The 26,044-nt window shown below is 35.9% G+C and overlaps 1 protein-coding gene across 2 annotated transcripts; it reads right to left on the bottom strand.

Moving 5' to 3' along the window:
- Positions 1 to 14,133: 14,133 nt before the first annotated feature.
- LOC126716612 (probable receptor-like protein kinase At5g18500) lies at positions 14,134 to 19,811 on the bottom strand. Of its 2 annotated transcripts, XM_050417451.1 has the most exons (9): positions 19,266 to 19,810; positions 18,292 to 18,732; positions 18,051 to 18,204; positions 17,840 to 17,944; positions 17,520 to 17,642; positions 17,281 to 17,451; positions 17,012 to 17,141; positions 15,312 to 15,524; positions 14,134 to 14,660 (listed from the first exon to the last, which is right to left on the bottom strand). In XM_050417451.1, the coding sequence occupies exons 2-9, from the start codon at positions 18,710 to 18,712 to the stop codon at positions 14,535 to 14,537; spliced, it is 1,443 nt and encodes a 480-aa protein (XP_050273408.1). In that variant the 5' UTR covers positions 18,713 to 18,732; positions 19,266 to 19,810; the 3' UTR covers positions 14,134 to 14,534. The 2 variants fall into 2 exon arrangements, with proteins under 2 accessions (XP_050273408.1, XP_050273407.1); XM_050417450.1 differs by having other exon boundaries at positions 18,051 to 18,732; positions 19,266 to 19,811.
- Between the last annotated feature and the right edge of the window lie 6,233 nt (positions 19,812 to 26,044).

The raw sequence follows: 26,044 nt of genomic DNA, 5'->3' as shown, positions 1-26,044 counted from the left end.
CTCAGATTACACCAGTGAGGAGCTTTTAAGTCTCACTGAGTCATCAGATGATGTGGGGGTTGATGATAGTGGCAGTGAGTGTCATGGTGAAGGTGATCATGGACAGGTGGACAATGTCACTAGAAGGAAGAAGTTTCCAGTGTTTAAGTCAGTCTCTAATCCTGAACACCTTAGGTTTGAGAAGGATATGTTGTTTATTTCTCCTAAGCAGTTCAAGGATGCTATCACTGAGTATGCAGTGTGTGGTGGATGAGGGGTGAGGTTTGTGAAGAATGATAAGCTAAGAGTTAGAGCCAAGTGTCAACCTCCATGTAAGTTTACAACTTACCTAGCAAAGATGTCCAGGGAGATGACTTATCAACTTAATACCCTGAACTTGGAGTGCACATGTACAAGGAGCTACAAAATATCAAAGGTGTATTGCCAAGTTCCTTGCAAAGAAGTTGATGAAAAAGGTGAGGAGACAACCTGACATAAAATTGAAGGATATTCAAGATGCTGTTCATGAGAAGTATGTGGTGCATATCAGTGTTGGGAAGGCTAACAGGGCTAAAGAAAGGGCTCAAGAGTTTGTAGATGGGACTTTCACAGAGCAATACAATCAACTTTGGGATTATTGTGCAGAACTGAAGAGATCCAGTACTGGTAGTATAGTTCTGATGAAGACTCACACTTTTAATGAGGGAGACTTGGCAGCTGAGATGGATTTACATACTAGAGTGACATACTTTGAGAGGTTGTATATATGCTGGGCCGGGTGTAAGAATGGATTCTTGGCAGGTTGCGGGCCATTAATTGGATTGGATGCTTGCCATCTTAAACACAAGGTGGGGGGCCAGCTGATGGTTGCAGTAGCCAGGGATCTTAATGAGGAGTACTTTCCTCTAGCTGTTGCAGTGGTAGAAGCTGAAACCAAGGACTCATGGACTTGGTTTATCAACTTGTTGCTAGCTGACATTGGTGATAGCAAGAGGTGGGCTTTCATAACAAACCAGCAAAAGGTATTATAATATTTTATAATATATTGTCTATTCCCAAATAAAATAACAAATGTCATTTAGTTTATATAACAAATATTTTATGTTTATATTGCTAACTACTTGCTATTTACCTTGGCAAGGGTTAGTGCAGGCATTTGCAGATAACTGGCCTCATTATGAACACAGAATCTGTTGTAGACATTTATACAACAACTTGAGGAAGCAACATCCTAGTCTCTTGATCAGGGATTTGTTTTGGAGAGCAGCAAAGGCTACTTATGCACAGGAGTTTGAGAGGTTAATGAATGAGATGAAGGATGTTGATGAGGGTGCATATTTTTGGTTGAAAGAGCATACCACAACAATATGGGCTAGACACATATTCAAGAGTGATGGTCTAACTGATACTATCCTAAACAATATGTGTGAAAACTTCAACAGTAGGATATTAAAATTCAGAGGGAAACCCATTATCAGTATGGTATGTAGTTTATGTAGTTCATGCATTCATGTTTGAGTTATATACTGTATACCATGGACTAATATGTGGGTTGTTTATGTGTGCAGCTTGAGGACATCAGACTGTATTTAATGAATAGGTCCCAACAAAATAGACTAAGTATTTTGAAGGTGGAGTCTGAGTTATGCCCTAAAGTATGTAAAAGATTGCACAGAGAAAAGATGGGTAGCAGTAGATGGTTGGCTTGTTGGGCTTCTGAGACAAGGTTTGAGGTTAAGAATAGGCTGGTTAGCTTCATTATGGACCTATCTAAGAGGACCTGTAGTTGTAGGAAATAGGACATCTCTGGCATTCCATGCTGCCATGCAATTTCATGCATTTTCTTCAACAGAGAGGCGCTTGAGAAGTACACTGATGATTGCTACAGAGTCAGAACATACAAGGCATACTATGAGCCAATGATTAATCCAATCAATGGTCAGAATATGTGAACCCCGATTGGACTCCCACTTGTGCAGCCTCCAATAAAGAGAAGGCCACCTGGTAGGCCCAAGAAGAAGAGAGCAAGGGAACCCAATAAACCAAGCAAGGGGCATAGCAAGGGTTTAGGTATTGCAAAGAGATGCAAACATGTGGGAAGATAGGCCATAACAAAAGAAGTTACAAAGGTGAGGTTGGGGGCAATTCTTCACTGCCTACAGCTGCTACTAATGGTCCAAACAGAAGGAGTTCTAGGCCAAAACAGGTATAATACCAGTTTATTCATGAATCACAATTGTTTGTACTTGTTCTCTACCTTTTGAAGTTAACTTGAGTGTATATGTATGTGTAGACAAGTAACAGTGGTCATGGTGGTAGAGCAAGTGGAGTGGCCATCAATGAGCCAAATCAACCAAGGGTACCATCTACCAACAGGCCAGCCAACAACAGTGCAGCCAACAAAAGAAGCAGTGCACCCTCCAACAATCCAGCCAACAACAGTGCAGCAACCACCTACACACCTAGGAGCATTGCACCCCCCAACACTTCAACATCCAAGAGGAGGAAGTGGAGTATCACAAGTGACACTTTGAATGCATCAAGAAATGCATCTAGGTACAGAGAAGTATTGAGGGGTAATGAGAGCCAAGCATCTGTGCATGGACCAAGGGGATCAGCTAGTGAAATCTGAGCTTTTCACTATTTGGATTTTTTTTAATCTTTTGTCTTTTTGTAGTCAGTTTGAACATTTGTCAGTTATATGCATTGGCCCTTTTTGTTGGTTGTAATGAGGGCTGAACTATGGTTGACTTATGTCCATTTTTGTATAGCTGAACAGTGGCAGCTAAGTATGGTGATATGTGGTGCAATCACCTTTTATTTTTGTTGCCTGAACAATGGCTTAATTAACTAACTTAAATTTCATGCTTAATATCTATATTGGATTATGATTGTTGGCAAGCAATGGTATGATTTGTATTTCTGTATTATGGCAGGGAATGACCTATATACTTTGTGTATTTGGCAGTAATGTTGTAGTTTCTGTATTATGCTGCAATTATGAGTATTGTGGCATGGAATGAGTTCCATTCTTTTCAGTTTATGGTTTGTATACTTTTAGCTATGATATGTGTGTCCAACAAATTCATGTACACTGCAGAATTGGTAACTGCAATCACTATGTACATGGGAGATTTTGGTAATTGCAGAACAATCAAAACATTGCACACAGTTACCAAAATAAGTTCAATCATTCATTACAAACCAGTAAACAATGAACAATTTAGGTAAAACAACATATACAGTTTAAGTTCAACCCATAAGAACTTCATTTCATTCCAGCTGAAATTATAAGGTCATTGGGATACACTTCTCCACAAAAGATTGCACAATGCATATTCCTAAACACTGACAAAGAGGCATGCCAACCCTTCATACAAAAAGCATGCCAAACCTTCATAGAAGGCACTTAATTTCTCTACACCAGCTAATCCACCCAGCAATACACCATAACCCACCCAGCTAATCCAGTAGAGTGAAAATCACACAAAGGCATATCCCACACAACACCAATGCCAAAATCAGAGACATTGTCAAACACTTCTCCCTCTTTTTGCAAGTTAAAACCTCAGCCTAGAGTCGAAGAATGGTTTGCCTCTGTTTTGAGATAAGCACCTTCCCACGCGCACAAATCTCATCATCAAGCCATTGAAAAAACTTGCATTTCCGGCCAACCTGAAAATCAAACCCAAATTTCAAACGAACTAATGAAGAAAAATTTTAATGAAGAAAAATTATTTTAAACGAACTTGCATTTTAATGAAGAAAAATTATTTTAATCAAACCCACTATAAAAACGAACTAATGAAGAAAAATTTTAAACCACTAACACCTTACCTAGTAATTGGGACACCCATAGAACCTTCTGCCTGGATTGTTCTCCGTCCAGGACACCACTAGAACTGGTTTAGCAGGGCAGGGACAATAGCACATGCGTGGTGCTCTCCTCCTCAGGCTTGCCGATGATGAGGTTGCTGACGATGATGAGGTTGCTTCCATCTCTTCAGTAGTTGCAGCAAAGTTATGGTGGTTGTGAGTGATTTAGGGTTCCTCGACTGTATCTCTTTAAGGGGTGGTTGAAGGTAGTTGATAAGCTCAGTTACGTGATCGTCACATGGGGGGAAAAGAGGCAGGAACGTGACGTGGCTTGGTCACGTGAGGGTCTCGTGGGGTTGAGTGGTACACGGTGGCATTTTCTGCAATATTTTATTAGTTGGGTTTGACAGCTAGCACTTCTATTTGCCACATTAGCTTATTTCGTGACCCAGTTGATGATAGAGACTATTTTAAAAACGATTTTGAAAAATCAAGGACTGACATAGGAGCAAAATCAGTTTAGGGACCAAAACGAGAAATGGCCCAAAATGTAGGGACCAAAAGTGTATTTACGCCAAAAAAAATTGAGAAAGAGAGAGAGAACCTTTTTTTGTATGGGAAAAATATGCATAAAATGGGAGAGAGTGGAAAATTTATAGTAAAATGATGAGAATAAGAAAAACCAAAATAAAGAAAGATAAATGGGCAAAATAATATTTAAAGTTAAAACCGCCTAAGATGAATATATATAGACAACACTTTTATATTGATTTTCAATTGATTTATTATTTAGTTATGATGTCAAAATTAAAGTAGATGAATGTGTAAAGTTAAAACCGCCTAAAATAAATTTGTAAAGTCAATATATTTATATATTTAATATTGTAAAAAAATATATATGAAAAGGACAAATGATGTGACTAATGACATGACAATTGAGATAGTTCAACGGAAGCATAACAATAATAAATGTTACACTTCAACTTTTAGATATTTTAATTTAGTTATAATGTCAAAATTAAAGTAGATGAATATGTAAAGTTAAAACTGCCTAAAATGAATTTGTAAAGCCAATATATTTATATATTTAATATTGTAAGAAAATAAATATGAAAAGGATGAATGATGTGGCCAATGACATGGCGGATGAGGTGACTTAATAAGAGTGTAGCAACAGTAAATATTACACTTCATCTTTTAGGTATATACTAGTATTATTCTCGTGTAATGCATGGCTTAATTAAAATTATATATAAATGAATTGAAAGTATACTAATAATTTGTGAGTCATTTTAAAATACATAAATAAAATTTTACTTAAAGTAAATTATCTGTCTCAAGGAGTCACATGACAAAACAAAATTAAGAGAAGATATTTTAGTACCTTTCTTGAGTAACTTCATTATCATCTCAACAACAACAACAATGATAATAATAGTTTCACCAAAACTATTTATATCATCCTGTTCTTGTTTAATATTTTCCTTTTTTTTTTTCTAAAGCACACATATTACCATTTTGTGCATCTATTAGTTTATGGATCTAAATTTTATAATTATATATATAGAGAGAGAGAGATGGTCTCTTTCTTTTAATTAGTATATATAATTAGATGTTTTTCCAAAAAAAAAGAAACATACATAATTAGATAATTATAAAACAGTTTTTTTTTTTTTTAATTTCTGAAATATTTATGTGTTTCAAATGTAAGTGATTTTTAAAAAAATAATAATAATTGTTTCAATTTTATAATTACATTGCTCGTTATCAAATGGTAAAATGTGAAAGTAAATAGCAATATATATATATATATATATTAGTAAATAACATATACACGCACCATCACTTTTAAAAGTAGTAAAAAAAATATTGTAACATACCTTTAATTTAGGATTAAATATATTACCGCATATTAGATGTGATGTGTTATGAAATGATTACTACTTGCCATGTGGCACCATATTCCACATCATTCTAAATAGATAGAAGATTATGCCACTTATAATCGTTGTGTGTGTCCACCAGTTATGGGACCCGACTTTTATATTATACTAGTAATGGGCCCGTATGATGTGCGAATAATACTGTAAGCTGCTATGTAAAAATATTATATAGAATTTTCAAAATATTTTAAAGTAATAACATGGCATAGTGTTGCGATAATATGAAGATGTTTTTGTTTAATTAATGATGTAATATAAAATTAAGGAGATAAAGAATTTAGAATATAGAGTAAATGTCATTTAAATTAGATATTAGTTATTATGTGATGTAACTCATAGGTTGATTCTTTGTTTAATCTTTTTTTTTTTTCCTGCAATGCATTGGAGTTACTATAAATTTTTTGTAATATCATGTTAATGTTTATTTGGCTTATGGAAATATCTTAGAAAATTTATGATATGTCAAGTTAATGTTATTGAAGTATGATAGTGGTGTCCAGCAACGAGCTACATGTTTGGATTGAATCCATCCCTGAAGATATAGCTCCCCTTGTTACGCAAGATTATGTGTAATCTTTTCTAGGTTCTTATCAATAAAACATGGCCTCCGGGTGTGGATTCTCACCAAAAAAAAAAAAAAATTGAGAGAGAGAGAGAGAGAGAGAAAAAGAAAAAGAAGAAAAAAGAAAGAGGTATGATAGTGGTATGTTAAACACTAAGTGAAAATAGTAATGACCTAATAATATAATTTTATTACTGTCCAAAATATGTAAAGAAGTGAAGTGGAAAGTTGAACAAAAAATTACTCTAACAAATCACCACATAGTAGAACTGCATAATCTCCCACATGAGATTTTTGCTTTCTTTTATAAATTTTTTTTTATAAAAAACATATAAAATAGAGGCATTGGGGTTGTAATCCGTGACTCCCTGGGCTATCCTATAGTTGCAATTTCCCAGCAGTTCTCATGCAGATACCTGGCAGCAGAAATAGAGACCATGGCGGCAACAAGAGTACTCGAATTTGCTTTGGAGATTGGAATAACGGATGCAGTGATGGAAGGGGAATCTTTGCTCGTTACTCAAGCCTTGGTAGCTCATACAAACCCTCTGGCTCCTCTTGGTCATTTGATAACTGATGCAATGTTTTTATCCAATAATTTTAATGAATTACATTACTTTCATGTAAAGAGAGAAGGTAATAAGGATGTACACTGCCTTGCCAGGCATGCAAAACATATTGTGGATTTTGTTGTGTGGATGGAGACTGTTCATCTTCCCTCTTTTTCTGTTTTCCAGGCTAATTTAGCCTTAATACAGTGATGCTATATCCTCTGAAGCTTCTTTCTCAAAAAAAAAAAAAAGAGAAGTATACATGACATGCTAACATAATGGCTGTCAATTATTTATTTTTGCATCCATCATCATTAATATGACATTTGCATCACTAGCAAATCATCACTCCTTGGGCTTTACGGATCTTGTTTGGTTAAAAAGAATAACCATAATAATAAAGTTCGTTAAAAGGTTTTATTGCGAGCGAAATCTAATATTGAATAAGAATGATAAAAAAGGCTGTTAATATAACATAATTGGATGTTTAGGCCCAAACTCATAGGTCTAAATTTTTTGGGCTAAGTGGTATACTTACATGTTATATTAACTACTCAATTAGAGGCTCTTTAAGGTATTAGCTCCCCAAATTCAGATCATAACACCCTTAATTAAGGCATATGCTATATAATCATCACTCAACCTCCAAGAGCAACTACTCAATTTGAAGGGAAATTAAATTATCTCCCCAAATTCTTATCAGAACACCCTTAACTAAGGCATATCTAATATAATCATCACTTATCCTTCAATTCGGGCTCTCTAGGTGAGTACAATTTTATAATATCTTTCAAAAAATATGGTGCACACCTTAGTAAGTAAAGTCAAGAAAAATATGTTGTGTTCCGTGACATAAATTTCCTACCCAGCTAAATCTTCCCCCACATCAAACTATGAAACAAAACTGTCTCGAGCCATGCATCTACATGTGGAAGAAACCAAGAATTACCAAAAACCTTTTTAGTGAAATTATTAAAAAATTACTCTGATTCAATAAATTAAGAACACATAATAACTGAAAACCTTGTCAAAAATTCCTTTTTGCAATGATGGGACTTTCTCTCTCTTTTTTCCCCTATTCTTTGAAGAAAGTTGTTTGCTAGTCATATGACATATGTTGTGTTAAGCATCCGCAACCCAAATGGCATATGCCATATCTTGGTTCAATTTAACATATAAGCACAAAATAACCTTTGCATATGGACTTGTATAATGCAACTATTGCAAAAAAAATTAGAATTGTGCTACAGTGCAATTCTACATGTAGAATTGCACTGTAGCACAATTCTAAAACAAAAACTATTATTTTATTATCTTTCTCTCTCATCTGTCTCCTTGTCTCTCCCACTCTCTCAAACTCTATCTCCCACGTCTCTCTCTCTCAGACTTCTCCCTCTCCCTTTACTCTCAACGCCAAGCCCAGGCCGCCGTTGGCCACTGTCTCCACTGTCTCACCCGGCGTGGTCTGATCGTGGAGATCATGGTCTAATCGTGGAGATCGTGGCAAATCGTGGTTCAGGTGGTGGGATCGTACCTTGGGTTCAAGGAGATTGGGTTTGAGTTCGTGGGATACAAGAAGATCGAGTATTTGATTTGGAGTGGGATCGATGGCTTGTGTTGCCATTTTGGTTTTGCACATCTAAGATTTTAGGTTGAAGAACAGATTGGTGGCTTGTGTTGCCGTTCTGGGTTCTGGTTTTTTTTTTTTTTCTTCTGTTGTGAGTTGTGACGCTGGGTTTTTTTTTTTTTTTTTATAATATGGGTTTTTGCTCCGGTGGGATTTTGGTGGGCAGTGGTGGCGTGGTGGGCATGGTGGCGGCGCAATGGTGGTGACTAGGCAGTGGAGGCCCGGTGATAGAGGTTGAGGGAAGGTGGAGGGGAAAATTGGGAAAAAAACTATATATATATATATATATATTTTTTTTTTTTTATTGTGTAGAAATATTATTTTAATGAGTAGAATAGAAAAATAAAAGTTGGGATGTTGGAGGTATTGTAAAATGGTATGGTATAATTGATAAAGTAGCTTTTTGGGATGGTAAAATAAGATGAGATATGAAAACCGGCTGTGGATGCTCCTAATATGTAATTTATATATGTATCTCTAATAACAATTTAGGGGTTCAAATCTCACCTCCTAGGTTGTAACCAGGGAAATTTCAAGATGGTTTTTTTTTCTCAACAAATTCAAAATATTGAGTAGTTTACAAAAGCTTTTCTAAAATATTAAATTATTTTCAAGATTTATTGTTTTCTTTATTTTTTTCAATCCTCCTATACCTACTAGGCTCGACTGGTGTAGGTATTTTTCACATGAATTAAAGGAATGTCAAATGGTAAGAAACTTTAAGATCCTAGAAAACCTAAAGTCTTATACCTGACATCCAAAAAAAGACATTTTGGTGCACGGGTTGAAGAAAACTTAGGCTTTGATTTGCACTGGTTTGGTGCATGGTAATAGCCTCCTAAAAGCCTTTTGAGTCATGCTTATAATATAATATGTCTTTTATATGTTTGCATGTAGTGCACGAAAACTTAAACAGCATGAGTTTTAATGGCACACACCAAATTTTGAATTCCCAATCAAACATTAGTCAAACAGCTTGTTAAAAAGTCTTCTATCGATAAACTTGGATAGTTGTCAAATAGTTGTTGCAAAAACATGATCGATCAGTCAAACATCGATCGAAGGGCAGTTAAAATCCTGAATAATATCTTCTTTTGAGTTGCATCATAAACTTGGATTTTGATTTTTGCCACTCATGCAAAGTCATGGAATTTGTCATCTCTAAAACCTATCAGAATCATTTATCTTTATTATTTTCTTAAGAAGAAAAAAGGCACAAACTTCATATGGTGTAGCCTTCTCAATAGCACTACTTATAAATCATTTCCATAACTAAAAAAATCAGTCAATTGATAATTTGTTTTGGTATACATACAATGAAAACTGTGTGGGGTAAAAGACCAGTAGGCCCATGTTGATGACTACATTGGGCCAAAGGCCCAGCCCAAGGGAAAAATCTCTCCTCGGCCGCGGGGAGAGTCCTCCTCGGCACAATGTAGCCGAGGATGGAGGAGGTAACCTGCCACCGGTAGTGACACTCCCTATCATCTCACGGAGCGGGAAAAGTACTAAAGTAGAAAATGACAATGAAAGTGTTGGAAGGAAAGGCTGTCATTATCACATTCAGAGCCTTGTGCCTGACACGACCATACCTCTCTGTCCTTACAACCACTCCCAACAACTGGAAGGAAGGGCTGATGGGATAAGTACCTACCCTAGAGGCCTCATTCAGGAGGAAGGAAACTACTATAAAAATGGAGTAAAGTGAGACAGAAAGGGTGGGGCGGAGACCCCCCAACACACAAGAGGCACCGAAAATAAATGGCTCCCCAGATCGTGGCAAGGACCGATCTTATCTGATGAATCCGATCCGCCTCAACCTGGTCGTAAAGAGTACCATGATGACCGTTGTTCATACACTAAAACCTAGCTCTTTGGCCCACTCTTTACAAATTCATTGTACCGGGCTCACAGGTCTAAAGTCCCATTCATTTTGGGCTTGGCCTAAAAAACGTGACCCTACAATTGGCGCCGTCTGTGGGGAAAGCTTGTGCGTTGGCGACTATAACGGTTAGTCACGGTCAAGCTACAAGAATCCCTTGGGAGGACAGTTTTGGCAGCGGTGTGAGCTGCACCGAAGCCCCCCATCATTTCCAGGAACACACCGCCATCATCATAGCTCAGCCTTCATTTTGGGTCACGCTTCGAAATGATTCATTACGAGGGGAGAATCGCTAGACAGCACAGTTCAAGGGGATTCGGACATCAGATATGCACCCCCATGCACTTGTCAAGAGGCTAGCTCTTGAGACCCATAATATTCCGGTCCACTAAATCCCCTACGGACAGGGGAACCGAGGGTTAAACTGGAATCTCTTGAAGAATCAAGGTCTTGTATGGTTCCCGGACTCAAACCTATGAGGAAACTAGACACTCCAAGAGCCTAGGTGCTAGACAAAACCAAGGTCTTGCATGGTCCTCAGACTCAAACCTATGGGGAAACTAGACACTCCAAGAGCCTAGGTGCTAGACAGAACCAAGGTCTTGCATGGTCCTCGGACTCAAACCTATAGGGAAACTAGACACTCCAAATGGCTAAGTGCTAGACAGAACCAAGGTCTTGCATGGTCCTCGGACTCAAACCTATGGGGAAACTAGACACTCCAGGAGCCTAAGTGCTAGACAAAACCAAGGTCTTGCATGGTCCTCGGACTCAAACCTATGAGGAAACTAAACACTCTAGGAGCCTAAGTGCTAGACAGAACCAAGGTCTTACATGGTCCTCGAACTCAAACCTACGGGAAACTAGCAACTTCAAGAAAGGCCTAAGTCCTAGGTGAAATGGAGGTCTCGTGTGGTCCTCGGCCCCCCGGCCTTATGGAGGCTAACACACGGGGGTGCCTTTCTGAGTGTTTAGACTAGGTACAGTTATGCCTCAGTCCTCGAACCAGACACCTAAAAAAAGTTAAAGCTACGGATATCATTGGAAAAGCGGGAAAGAACCCAGGACCCAGCGATCCCCTCGGACAGTTTATTTTAGATTACACGCCCTCTGGCAGTCACCCCGTTCGCAATACAGAACGTACGGCTGTTATCTCGGTTAGTCTTATATAGTTAACCTATTTAAAGTCGGCGTTGTTGTGCCTGTGGGTTCCGATAAGTTCAAAGTAATAACTCCTTACCGACAAGGGCATCAGTTCTAAGTGCGGTTCAAAAGAAAAGACACCGACACATTCATTCACAAACTGATTATTGCAGAAAAGAAAGGATACATAAAATACGATAAAATCATCTTTTATTAGATAAAGAGATAGTACAAAATACATAAAAGGGCTTAGACAAGCCTGTAATCATAAGCTAACTAAGAAGGAATACACGGGGACGATAGATCCTCCAGTTTTGCTCTAACAGCGACTAAGTAAGTCTGGATGGCACCAGTGATGGAAGAGAAGAAGAAGCAAAGGCACCTGGTCCACAACCTTGCTCTAACAGCGACTAGGCAAGTCTGGATGGCACCAGTGAGGGAAGAGAAGAAGAGGCAGAGGCACCTGGTCCGCAACCTTGCTCTAACAGCGACTAGGCGAGCCTGGGTGGCACCAATGATGGAAGAGAGGAAGAAGCGGGGATGCCCAATCCCCATACCTGCTCTAGCAGCAACTGAGCAAGTATCGTTCTAGTAGCAATCGAGCAAGCACGGATGGTACCGGTGATGGGAAATCCAAGCCCTCACATGCATGACATATGGCACCGGATGGAGGTCCCAGTGCTGTCGCACCAAAAATCTGATGTGACCCCCACCCATTTCGGATTTTGGCTGAAGGAAGAAGAGGCTCCTTTCTTGCCTTGTCGAGGAGAAAAAATGTCTTGAGCCTTTGTCTCCCTTGCCCTGACCGGGCCATTCTGAATCTCGAGGATACCCAAGGCTTCTGAAGAGGGTATGGTTCCTTCACCCTCACCCTAGCCTTGACCATTTCACCTCCTAAGGCTCAGTCACACTGGTAATGAGGACTTTGGGCACAATTGGAGAGTTAGGAATTTGAAAAGCTTAAAGTGTCTGCAAATAAAGGGAATGGCCTCCCACCATGCTTCTTACATGGGAGGCAAATTTGGTGGCAATCAATTCCCCCAAATCTCCAAAAAGAAATTACAAGCGAAATAAATCTCGCTCAATTTCCAGAGTGATCTTCAATCGTTGAATTTATGTCACCTCGTGAAGGAACTCTCATTAAAGCACGCCTTGTATACCGAAGCGACAGGGACGCGACTTGGATAGATTAAAAGAATGTCTCGCAGCTGGGAGTGCACCTTGGGCAAATGAAGAGGCTCTGGCCTTTAGTGGAGGGCTTGACGTGGCAAGCCGAAATAGAGGCCCAATATCACCAAAACCCTCCTCTCCGCCCGAGGAGCCGGACAGTAGAATTTTGAGGGGCTATTGTGTGGGGTAAAAGACCAGTAGGCCCATGTCGATGACTACATTGAGCCTAGCCCAAGGGAAAAATCTCTCCTCGGCCGCTGGGAAAGTCCTCCTCGGCACAATGTAGCCAAGGATGGAGGAGGTAACTTGCCACCGGTAGTGACACTTCCTATCATCTCACGAAGCAGGAAAAGTACTAAAGTAGAAAAGGACAATGAAAGTGTTGAAAGGAAAGGCTGCTATTGTCACATTCGGAGCCTTGTGCCTGACACGGCTATACATCTCTGTCCTTACAACTGGAAGGAAATGTTGATGGGACAAGTACCTACCCTAGGGGGCCCCATTCAGGAGGAAGAAAACTACTATAAAAAGGAAGTAAAGTGAGACAGAAAGGGTGGGGCAGAGACCCCCCAACACACGAGAGGCACCGAAAATAAAAGGCTCCCTAGATCGTGGCAAGGACCAATCCTATCTGATGAATCCAGTCTGCCTCAACCTGATCGTAAAGAGTACCATGATGACCGTTGTTCATACGTTAAAACCTAGCTCTTTGGCCCACTTTCTACAAATTCATTGTACCGGGCTCACGGGTCTAAAGTCCCATTCATTTTGAGCTTGGCCTGAAAAACGCGACCCTACAAAAACATTTAAGGTTTTTTATTTTGATAGGTGAATTATAGAGAGGGTCAAGTTAGACCCAATCCACTTTTCAGGTTACAACACTACCTTATTTTTCTAAAAGTCTGACTTCTTTGGAATCATTGAGGAAATTTTTAAATAATTCAATTTAGGTCTATCTTAGGGAGTTAATACTTTCATATGTAATATTAATATATATTTGATACTGATTGATCTGTAATATAACTTAGTGTATATATATTATAAAATAAACTATTATTAGAGTATGTGCTCTGCACATGGAAACTTTTTAGTGATCTTATATCTTAGTAGGAACCATGGGTTGGCAGGCATGCAAGGGTTCCTTTCAATTTATTTATTTTTTTTTTTTCTTGTTCTTGTGAGTCATCTACAGGATTACAACAGAATTAAACAGGGCCTACCTTACCCTGTTACCCACTATGCATACCAGTCCTCAACCATGTTATGAGTTGGACAAAATCATTAATAAGTTAAATGTATGTAGCATCAGTGTCATAGTACTCATGAATGGGGAATGGTCCAGGCATCAAATTCATGCCAGAGTTTGGGCCACAAGGATGAGGTAATTTTATATTTTTGGGAGCTTCTCCTGGCAGCAACAACACCCTTGAACTTTTATCCCCCAAAAAAAAAAAAAATCCTTAAACCAATCATAAAGGCAGTGCTTTTTGTTTTTGGTGGTAAAGCAGTGTGTATTTTCTTTTTAAACAGAAGGAACAGCATATTCCTCAAACAACTTTAAGATCTACCCAATTCTGTACACAACCCCATTGTTTGGGTTCTTCACACCACTTTCATACACAAACAATAATCTCTCCATCTAAAAGAAACCAGAGTAAAAATGAAAAAATAAAAATTGAAGAACCACCTTTTTACTACCCCCACCAACCCTCTCTCTCTCTCTCTCTCTCTCTCTCTCTCTCTCTCTCTCTCTCCAATGCCCAGGTAGGCAAACCCAAGAATTCAATGAGTTGGAAAAATTGTAAGAATTACCCTCACTTCATATAATCCCTTTAGATCCTTAAAATGATCGCTTGTTTGATTATGTGCGCTGGTACCCTCTGCTGTTCGATCTTGAATCTGGGTTATCACTCCGATCAGTGTCAGAAAATTCCTTCTGGGACTCGATCTCCATGCTGCCCCCCTGATTTCTTCGGTGCCTTCGATCCTGAAAAGTGGAGGGACAAAGCTTATAATTTAAAACTTGGTCAGGGACCATCTGTCTGTTATAAAGTTTCCCCTTAACAAAGGGGTCAGAATCAGATGTCCAGCATTTGATATGCATTGAAAGGGGGCCATGATAAACCATCAAGGAAATTCAGCATTGATCATATGAGCAGAGGAAAGTAAAATTATTTAAAGCAGCAGGGAACAAAATGTGAGATGAATAGAAAAGTGGTTGGTGTAGGTAGCTTGGCGACTTGAAATGTCAAAAAGAAGAGTGGCTATCAACCATAGATTTATAGAGTGAAATTACATTTCCATGGCATTAAATTAAGACAAATATAATTTATAACAATAATTGAAAAGAATTTGATGACTTCGATTCAACATAAAAAAAAGGGGAAAATTTTAATGAATGGGAGGGGCCAGGGATGGGGGAGGGGTAATAAAAAAAAAAATAAAAATAAAAAAGAAGCAGCTTACTAGAAAGACAGAACTAGTCTGTTTGATCATGCAAATAGAAAAGACTCAAACACTGGAAAATGTGTGCAGATTTCAACATAGGACTGCACCAGCAATCAAATCTGATATTACTAAAGTTACAAAAAGATATAAATATATCGTTCATGCTATTGAGAAAAATTCAGAAACTAACCTCTCTTGGTATGGGATACTCTTCAGATTCAAGCATGCGGACAACCTGGCTCATCTTAGGTCTCTTCTCAGAATCTGGATCAACACACCTCAAAGCAGTCAAAAGAGCACGTTTAAGGGCTCTTGTTGATGGCCTGGCTTCAATATTTGGGTCTACAACTTCTTCTGATCGCCTGCTTCCAACCATCATTTTCAGCCAATCAACCAGATTTACCTGCAAGTATTGCAACTCACATCATATAAAGCGTCAAAATCTCATTGGACCAAATAAAAATTACAAGTAAGACAAATGTTTTAAAGCCCAAAGTAGACTGTTAACCTGTCCTAATTCAATTGACCTACTGACCCTTTGAAAGTTTTGAACATTTGCTGAAACAGTTCAGGCCTTACGTTACCAACCCATTTCATTTTCAAAACAAAATAACATGAAGATGTAGAAAATGTTGACTCAGAGGATTGAATATCAAAATTTGAGCAGAAGATTTTAAATGTAAACAACTTTTTTTTAGAAAGACTAATGTTAGACATCAAGAACTTTAAAGTATACATCGCTCTTATAAAAGAAAAGCAGAAATCTAATAAATCTTTCCTTTAAAAGGCCAAAGAGATACGTAGCAAAACTCTGTTCCATATTATCATACAAAGAAGCTTTCTAATTGTCTTGAAGATAGGATCAAGGATGAAGACAATGAAAAAACATCAAAAGATAGGCTGTTATGGTTTGTCAGAAAAAATGGGAGGAATTTTAAGGTTTATGACAAAGCATGTCACAGGCTTGAAACAGTGTCATTAGCCTACGAGCCTGCATAGAATTTTAAGTGTCACAAATAGGAAAGGTACTAAAGAGTCTTAAAAGCATAAAGTTGTCTTACATGCAGACTCTTTTAATGGCATCCCCTTTCCATTTAAAATAATGGAAACTTTTGTATAGAAAGACAGTAACAGGGTAGGCATTGAGGTGCTTCCCATGGCTATAACAGCCTATTAACAGGCAATTCAAAATAATAGAAGGGGAGCAACACATTCACACCAGCAGGTGGAGGCCATGGTAGTTCCTGCAGTAGTTACAAGACAGGTGGGGGGTCTCCAAGGCTGCATATGATAGAAACCATTTCCAGTATAACAACAATTGACTCCAATTGTGCAGGATTTATAATTGAATGCCAATGTGACTCTAAAAGGTTATCAGGTATAGAGATTATCCTCTTTGATAGAAACTCATGTACACAGGTAGAAGAAAGTGTCTTGCTTTTTAACATTTAACATTTGAAAAATAAGAACTACAAGGAGTCATTCCACGGGCTGACTTTACTCTAAAGGTCAACAAAATATCAGAATTAACCTTAGTTTTCCATGTCTGCCAGCCCAGAAACAACAAGAACAACAACAAAAAACCATAAAACAAAAAAAAAACAAAAAAACAGAACCAAAATGCAACATGGAGTTAAAACCAACAATAAGGAGAAAGGTAAAAGAAGGCCTTAGGTTGCCCTGAAACAAGTTGCATTCCTGATATATAAAGAGAGATCCAAATCATGAAATCTCAACTTATAATTTATCACTATCCAGAAATCAGTGACTATTACTAAAAAGAAACATGAATCAAGCTCCTGTATGATTCCTGTATAAAAACAATTCAGTCTTTTGAGCAGTTAAAACTTAAAAGACATATATACTAGTGAAAAATATTTCATTCCATACCTCATGGGCAGGACGACCATAGTCCACTGGATCTCTTCCAGTAATCGCTTCTAAGAGCAGAACCCCGAAGCTGTAAACATCACTCTTTTCATTCAAAAGGCCAGTATTTGCATATTCAGGAGCAACATATCTGCACAGTTTTTAGAGAAGCAGAGAAGGTGAGGAAACGAATACAAAAATGATTACTCCAACACGAGCAGTCAAGAATTAAATTGAAACATTCTTAATAAAATGGAAATAAGATTTTATGGACTTGAAGAATTATTTACCCAAAAGTTCCCATAACTCGAGTTGTGACATGACTTTTTCCAGCACCCAGCAACTTGGCCAGACCAAAATCAGATACCTTGGCATTGAATTCATCATCAATCAATATGTTGCTTGACTTGATATCTCGATGCACCACTTTTGGCTCAATGGCCTCGTGCAAGTAGGCAAGACTGCAACAAGCACACCACATTAAATGGGAACTAGAATGCCTAAAAAGGATGTGAATGAATTGACTTACGCTTTAGCTGTGCCAAGAAGAACCTTCACTCGGGCCTCCCAAGTAAGATATCCATGTTGACGCATTGCTCCATGAAGCCACTGCTCTAAGTTTCCATTGTTGACATACTCATAAACCAACATCCTGAAATTTTACCAGTATGGATTTATTAAATCCTTTGTTGAAGCTATCTCTCACATATCAAACCTACAAAAGATTTTTTTTCTTCGCCTAATATCTAGTCACTAGTACTTGAATATCTTACTTTTGTGGTAACTGATTTGGATTGCTGATAAAAATATTTAGTAAAAACTGAAACACAATGTAAAAGAAAACAGTACCTGTGAGTCCCTTCAATGCAGTACCCCAAAAGACGAACCAAATTCTTATGACGCACATGACCTATAGCTTCAACTTCCACTCTAAATTCTTTCTCTGCTTGGCCCCTGGAGTAAAGAAGTTTAAAGAGTTCAACTTTAGCCAAAGTCACATTAACAAGAAAAAGAAATTCATAAATAAATCCAGGAAATCAATAATCATATTTGAACTCACAGATTGTTAAGGATCTTTTTAACTGCTACTGGAGTCCCATTAATCAACTGCCCTCGGTAAACAACTCCGTAACCCCCCTCACCAAGAACGTTATCCTTAGCAAATCGGTTTGTAGCAAGATCAAGATCCCTTAGCGTAAACCAGTGGCCCCAACCTAAGTGAGAGAATTCAGGCAAGCCAGATAGAGGGGAAGGAGCGGTAATAGGATATGATGAGGAAGGCTTATACACAGTAACCTTACCAGAATCATCACCAGATTGAGACCCGCCGCCATCTTTCTCTAAATGATGTAATGAACCTGACTGGCTGCTATTGTCTCCATTCTTCACCTTCCCCATACCCAGATGGACTAAAACCTTATCTGATTCTTTCTCACTGGATTTATCATGAATGGTGAGAAGAATACCATCACGAGGAACAAATTCTTCTGCTGATACTTGCTCCACTCGTACTTCCTTAATTTCCTTTGAAACAGTTGGGATTTGGGTAAGAGGAATGTTGTCCCTAGCTCTCCTCGATTTCTTCCTTGAAGTAAGACACATTGACAGCACAGAGAGGATAATTACGATAAATAACCCGACTGCAATCCCAATTACTTCCCAGACCTTAAGATCAAAAATGGCAGTTTTCTTTGATAATTCAGCATTAAGATCCGTGGCCATCTTTACAGATGTTCCAATGCCTACAGAATTTAACAAAAAGAATATGACAAATGCAAAATTCATCAATGCAGAACCTCATTTTCAGATTGACTCTCTTCCACCATTTACATAACCATATTAAAATCTTGAACTCCTTTTCTAATCTTAGGCAATCATCCACAAGGTGATAAAGTCTACTAATCCTACTATGTCTTTGTTAGTATTTCAAGATATTTTTACTAATCCACACAAAACTAGTAATAAACAAAAGAGAACATGCTAGAACCACAGAAACAAATAAGAATCCAAAGGATCATGAAGAACAAACATCAAAATAACAACATGAATTGATGCATTTCAATTAACAATTTCTTAGATCATAGACTACAATGCAAACAGAAGATATAACAATGATTAGACCACTTCTAACATCACACAATTAGACAACTTCAAGCATATAAACAGAAACTTTTTTCAACTTTACAGCCACAAACAGTCCCCAAAAAAAATGAAGCATTAAAAAATAACAACAGCCACAAAATAGAATGAGAAGCAGAGCATTTCAAGTTCTTACCTTCCTATGATGGAAGGGAAGTAATCACCAAATGCCAGCTTCAAAAAAGTTCAGATCTTTGAAACCCCTTCACCATATTTTTGTAACCCAACAAATCTCAGATCTCTGACCAAACAAACCCCAATCAAGTAGAACCCATATAGTAAAAACCCAGATCAACCCAATTACCAAAAAAAACCAGTTATATAGCCCAAATGAGTTTATTTCCTATCTGGGTTTTTTTTTTCTGTGGAAGCAAAAATGTGAAAGTGTGAATTTAAGCTGAAATGGAGCTTTCTGACACCAGCAGCACAGAGAAGCTTTATTTATAATATAAACACAAATAGAAGAATGACAAAGAAAATTGTCCTCTGCTCTGCTGCTTGTTGTTGCAGAGAGTAGAGTAAAAGGACATGAGAGAATTCAGAAAAAAGTGGTGGGGGATAATAATAAGAAGGAGAAGAAGGGGTGGAGTTATCAGTGGTAGGTGATGGGTTTAGATGCCCTTCCAACACATATACATACAGTAAAAGAGAAGCATGGAATTCTGTAAGTGTAAGGTCATCTTGAATTGTTATGAACATGACTGATTATCAGTAATTAAATTGACTACTATCTTTTTCTGTTTTTTTTTTTTTTAATTTTCTTTTTTAACTTTTTGTTTTTTGGTTTTAGTTTGGGTAAAGTGTAATCTAGTGAAAGAAATATTAACAATTGTAAACACTTCTATTGGTTTTGTTTTTAGTTGGGGGGTTTTTCTTTTTCTTTTGCTTTTGTTCTTTTTTTATTTTGTGGGAATAAAGGTTTTTGTGTGGAGTGGAATTTTTAATGTATTAGTTGGTCAAACATCCTAATTAAGACAAACAAAGTGATGATTACGATGTAGAAGAGGTTAGTAATGTGGGATTAGTGGAATTTTAGAAGAGGTTAGTACTATTTGGATAGTCAAATGAACAAAGATGATTACAGATTACAATGTGGAGAATTACAATACAAATTTTTAATGTCATTGGGATATAAAACTGTGGTTTTTTGAACTTTTAAGACTTTTTAAATCCTTTCACACATAGTAGTGATTAGCTCATCAAGAATTTTTGTCTAAGAAAAACAAAAAACCCTTTGGTGAAGTTTAAGTGTTCTTCACTCACATGTGATTATGAGAGTTTTTTTTTTTGGAGAATCAGAGTGAGTTTAAAAACTCTTTTAGAAGTTTGGTTTTACTTGTAGAAAAAATTACCACTTAAAATCAGCAAAAGTTCACATCACCAATTTTAATTAAGTGCACCAAATTCAATTGTCTGAAATAGTCCTCCTAACTCAAATCAACTTGGCAAAGAAAAAATGGACCCCTTTTAATAAAGGTTAGCATTAGGTAATGACTTACTATTATTCGAATTTAAATTCAGTGAACTTTATTTGAGAAAAGGGAAAATAAAAAAAGGCAAATTGGATGAAGAAATAGTAAATGTATCTGTTCAACTAAGCCAACTTCTACTGCAACTGGTCCACATCCACTTACATGAGAACAATAACATGTTGGGAATTGGGTAAAACCATATTGGTGGTGACAAATGCATTACCACTCACTAGAATTTTTTTTTTTTTTTTTAAAGGAAAAGGAAAATAAAAAATCCATGCAAATTGGGCAATTAAATGTCATCCAATTAAGCCAACATCTAGTACAACTGGTCCACTTTTACAACTGTATCATGGTACATAAGACCCTTTTTGTTGATGACAATTAACCAGTAAGTACGTACAAGTCACTGGACTGCAGAGTAAATACATACAAACCCCTGTCCCAAATGAAAAATAAAATAAAAATAAAAATCTAGTGCCACAATAATTATACATTTCTTTCTCATAATTATAACGTGATAAAGTATGATAGGTGGGCAAAAAATAAATGGTAAGTTCTTATATAAATAATAAGCAATTAATCACAATCTGTTACATCATAATTATAGCGTAAAATTATGGAATAATTTATGGTCTTATAACCAGTCATCCAAAATTCATTACATCCTTCTATCAAACTTTTGGTGTCCCTTCAACACCAAATTGGGTAAAGTACCTTTAAATTAAATTGAATAAATCCTATCTCACTCTATAAATGGATTTGATTACTGACTAGCAACCAAGGGTTATTTTGCTAAGCAGTAAGTTTGCACTTTATACAGTCAAACAGCCAATAACATTTTTTATATGTCTATGTGTGTATATAGAGCACATTAAATTAAATTGAATGTTATTGGCTAACGTAACTAGCAAGTATAATCTGTTCAAAAAAAAAAACTAGCAAGTATAATCAAGTACTCCTATGTTTTTGCCAACTGTATATATACTCGACTAGCCAATAAGATAGTTACCATTTGCTTTATACTCCTGTGGTAACATGGGGATAGAATTCAATGGAAACTATCAATGCCATAAAAGTTGATGAAGCAAACTACTAGCAACAAGGGTTATTACTGAAGATGTCTAGATGAAGCCTTATCCAATCAAAATTATGCTGTTGAATGCTTTTTGGCGTTCAATGTTTGAGTAGCATGACACAGTACAAGAATTTCTCAAACTTAATGTCACGTAGACAGTTCAAAGTTCAGACAGATTAGTATAGGAGCTCCTTCACAATATCAAAATTTTTTTATATAAAATTTTAACTTATATTGCCTACTTCTGATGATTGTGCTTATTATCATCAGACTAAGATACCAATCAATTTTAGTATAGAAAATTATTGAACGTCAAAACTCTTATTCAACCATTAAAGACTTTACTAATTGAATTAACTAAAACTACTTAATAATAACAATATACTTTAGTCATGACCATTATATTCTTTTCTTTTTCTTTTCTTTTTTTCTTTTCTTTTTTTTACAAAAGAGGATATTAATATTGGCCACAGCTGGTTTGGAGTGGCCGAGGCCCTATAGGCCCCATTTATATATATATATAGCCGAAGTCCATAGAGTGGCTGCACCTATTATGCTCACTTGTCAATTATAATGGTAACAACTTTAATGCCCATTTCCTATCATTGTCATGTAAAGGATTTTGACAAAAACTTTCTAGATTGGAGTACTATACATGTCTGAAAATTGGATAAGAATTAAATTAATTACTTAATAACACCCTTTTTTGATGATTTCTTCGGCATTTTTGTTTTATAAAAAATTTCAGGAAATGGTTACCATTTGGTCTCAATTTTAAGATATGGCATAGCAAAGATGCTCATTGCTCACCAACATCACACACACTTCATTTTTGGCAAGTCACAAAGAGAAAAGGGTCATACTCATACCTTTAAGTCTAGCTGCAAATTAATGCAGAAGTGGGTCACGGGGTGCAAGGCATGTGGTGCTACATTAACATTGCTGGCATTATATATAAGGAGAAAGATGTTAATCAAATTTCTTCTTATGTTCTAACATGCATAATAGATGCTTCAATTTAATGTGTCTTTAACTTAGCTACCTTTCAAAAATTGACAAATTTTTTTTATCTTGTACAACCAAAATGGCAAAAAAATTTAGCCTCTAGTGAGAATATGTATTTACTATCAAAATATCCTTAATTCCCTCCAAAGTAGAATGTAAATAAATTTACAAAAGCCAAAGCAAAGCAAGTAATATGATATCATAACCTCTTCCTTTATCACACTAAATGAACTTCTTCTTTTTGGATTAGCATCTTCTTCTTTTTCTTTTTTTTCTTTCTTTTTCTTTTTGTCTTTTTTACTTTTTAACTTATTTGTGTATGCACAAATTTTTAAAACCTTTTTTTTTTATTATTGAGAAATACTAACAAGCACAATAAGGTGCTCTTTAAAGATGAATTATTATAGAGTCCAACTAATAAAAAATTGACATGAATTAATGAAAGAGCTTGAAAATACTGTTAAACTGATAAATGAAACTCAAAAAAATGGCTTTATTGGCTGCTCACCCTATAAAGCTAGTCAAAATTTTGACAAAAAACAAAAAATTTAACAAAAAGTAATTCCTTAACATGACCCGTTTTTTATAAGTAATCATACTTTTACAAATTTTTAGCTTTCAACAAATAGTTAATCCAAATGCACATAAATAATATATTTTTTTGTAATGTCTTTCCAATAACATATATATTTCCTTCAATAAGAGTTTATATGTGTAAAATATTTTTCATTGTGCTAGTAGTTTATTTTTCAATGATAATAATATCATTTACAGTGTCTCATATTTGTAATTCGAACCTCACTTCTATCTTCGTTATTTATGTATCAAAACATATATATATATATATATATATAATATTTCTAGGTGTGAATCATAGAATATTTCTAATAAAACCTTTTTCTTTTAGCTCAATATTTAGTTTTTTATCAAAAAAATATATTTAGTTTTTTTTTTTTTTGAGACTAAATATTTAGTTGTTTACCCCCAAATATATTATTTTTAGCAAGAGAGCCAATATTTAGGACTAAACTTCACGTTTGTTCTGCCATGCACTTCGACCTGTCCGAAACGTAGCGTAGGGAGAATTTCAGAAATTGGGAGATTGAACTATTCAATGATTCTATTTTATTTATATAGAATTACATGTCCTTGCTGGCATTTTGGTGTCTATATAAGCTGTCAAATATGTCAACTTCTTTGGTACATTTTTTACAGCCTAATCTCAGTTTCACATTTAAAAAATAAAAATAAAAATAAAATTATAGGACCACTGTTTTTGGCTTTGTGTCCTAGATAATATTTTCAAAGGTTACACTATCATGAGCACCATAACGGTAATTATAAAAATTAATTATTAGTCCGGTTTTCGGTTACCTCATTGTTTAGTTTATGTAGCTTTTTGTGTTATTGCTCAATTATTTCTATTTGTCTAATCACAATGAACCCAAATAATTATAAAAAAGAATGCCTTGTATTTCAAGAAAATCATTGTCTTATTTCATAGGACCCAACAATATATATATATATATATATATATAAATTTATATTTATATTAATGGAATCATCTATTGTCTACCTTCTTTGTTATGGTCTTATGCCCTGTGTTATTGGGCAGACATGCATATGGGGCCCTAAACATTCAATTAAATTATGATTATTCAATTAAATTATGATTATGGACTTTGTATGCTAATTGGGATTGCGTGTTAGCTTGTAAATGTATGTGCATCAAAGGCCTAAGAAGAAAATTAATGCAATTCAAAATCAAATTTGATTTGATGTGATTAATTTTCTCATATTGTATAATGAAAAATTATAAGGTCCAATCGTGGAATAGAAGTCTCTAATCTATTATAGGAAACTAGTCAATAAGACAGGTAAAATAGGCCAATATTGCTAACTAATATAAATAACTAAATTTTTTTTATTAATAAACAGAAATCTATTACATGTTTCATTGGAGGAGGTATCTCATGGAGTGGCTCCATTATGTCACAATCATGTGAGACTCGTAGATATTTAGGTCTCACATGATGTAAGAAGATGCTCTCATAAGACCGTTCTGTAAATAAGAGATTTTTCGTTGCAAAAATTCATTCGGTCGTTGCAAAACATAGGCGCGTGAACATCAATGCAATTAATTTTTTTTAGTTGTGGCCTAATTTTATGGCAGTAAAGATTGGCTGTGGGGTATTGGATCACTTTATTTCCAACAGTGTATTTATGGACAAGTTATGGCTCCTTGCAGAAGGACAAAGGAATCATTAGAAAGAAGCCTATGCAAGACAATTAATTTGCCTAATTGGGAGCTACATGTTTGTATGAACATCTAATGAATGCTATTGATTTTTTTTTAGTTGTGCCTAATTTTGTAACAGTGTATGTTTGGTTTAAGTGTACTGGATCTCTGTATCTTTAATATAGTCCAGTTTTAGAAGAAGATTTTCCCTTGCAAACGAACATATAAATGATCAGAAATAAGTCCTAATTGGCTTGGCTGAATGGCAGCTGCATATATGGTTGTATGAGCATCTATGCCATTGAATTTTTCATCAGTTGTGGCCCAGTTCTGTATCAGTTAAATGTTTTGGTTGAACAGTACTGTTATCTGTTTATCTATCCGTATATTTTGGATAAGGTGTCCCTTTGCATCATTGCATGAAGACAAAAATTGACTAGAAAAGAAGTCCTATGCCTATGCAAGTAGGTTTGTGAATCAATTTAACTTAATTCTTTATTAAAATTAAAGTTCAAACTTAATTTATTCTATTTTATTTCGCTTGTGAACTCACCATCAAGTTAGATCATATGTTTCAAATTTGGTATCTCTCTTTTTTTTTTTTTTTTGGTTATGGTATCCTCTTTTTTTTTTGTCGAACAGGTCTCAATTTATTTAGGAGCTACTTGATTAACTTATTTGTTCCATCACATAATAAATACTGCAGTTAATTTCATTATTCTTTTACAAATTTGTGTTAATAACTAATAGTTAACTTATTTGCAATTTTCACTAGGTATAAAATAAACTATTTATATTATTGATATTATAATAATTTGATATCTTTTGAATTTATTTACAAACTTATACAATCCATTTACAACTCATACAAATATATTTTTATATATATGTACATACTCAAATTGAGTCTCTCAATCATAAACTTGTTTACAAAAACAGTATTATGTTTCAATTTAACTTGAGTAATAGTCAAGCCTAACTGGTTTTCTAAATAAACACACATGAATGGATTTTTTATTTTCGAACTGAGTTATGCTCAGTTCATTTATAACCCTACAGAGAACAAGACAAATTAGGTAATTTGCTTGGCAGCACGTGGTTGCACAGACATCTATACAAGA

The sequence above is a fragment of the Quercus robur genome, chromosome 3 (assembly GCF_932294415.1).
Source record: "Quercus robur chromosome 3, dhQueRobu3.1, whole genome shotgun sequence".
NCBI lineage: Eukaryota > Viridiplantae > Streptophyta > Magnoliopsida > Fagales > Fagaceae > Quercus > Quercus robur.
The sequence above is the reverse complement of the archived record's forward strand: the minus strand, read 5'-3'. Positions and strand labels throughout refer to the sequence as shown.

What these genes read in the sequence shown, in the direction of transcription:
- LOC126716612 (XM_050417450.1), bottom strand. Translation starts at nt 18,712, where the DNA reads ATGGCCACGGATCTTAATGCTGAATTATCAAAGAAAACTGCCATTTTT. An exon ending in AAAAAGATCCTTAACAATCT is followed by an intron (nt 17,945 to 18,050) that starts GTGAGTTCAAAT and finishes TCTTTACTCCAG; the next exon opens with GGGCCAAGCAGAGAAAGAAT. An exon ending in CGAGTTATGGGAACTTTTGG is followed by an intron (nt 17,142 to 17,280) that starts GTAAATAATTCT and finishes AAAACTGTGCAG; the next exon opens with ATATGTTGCTCCTGAATATG.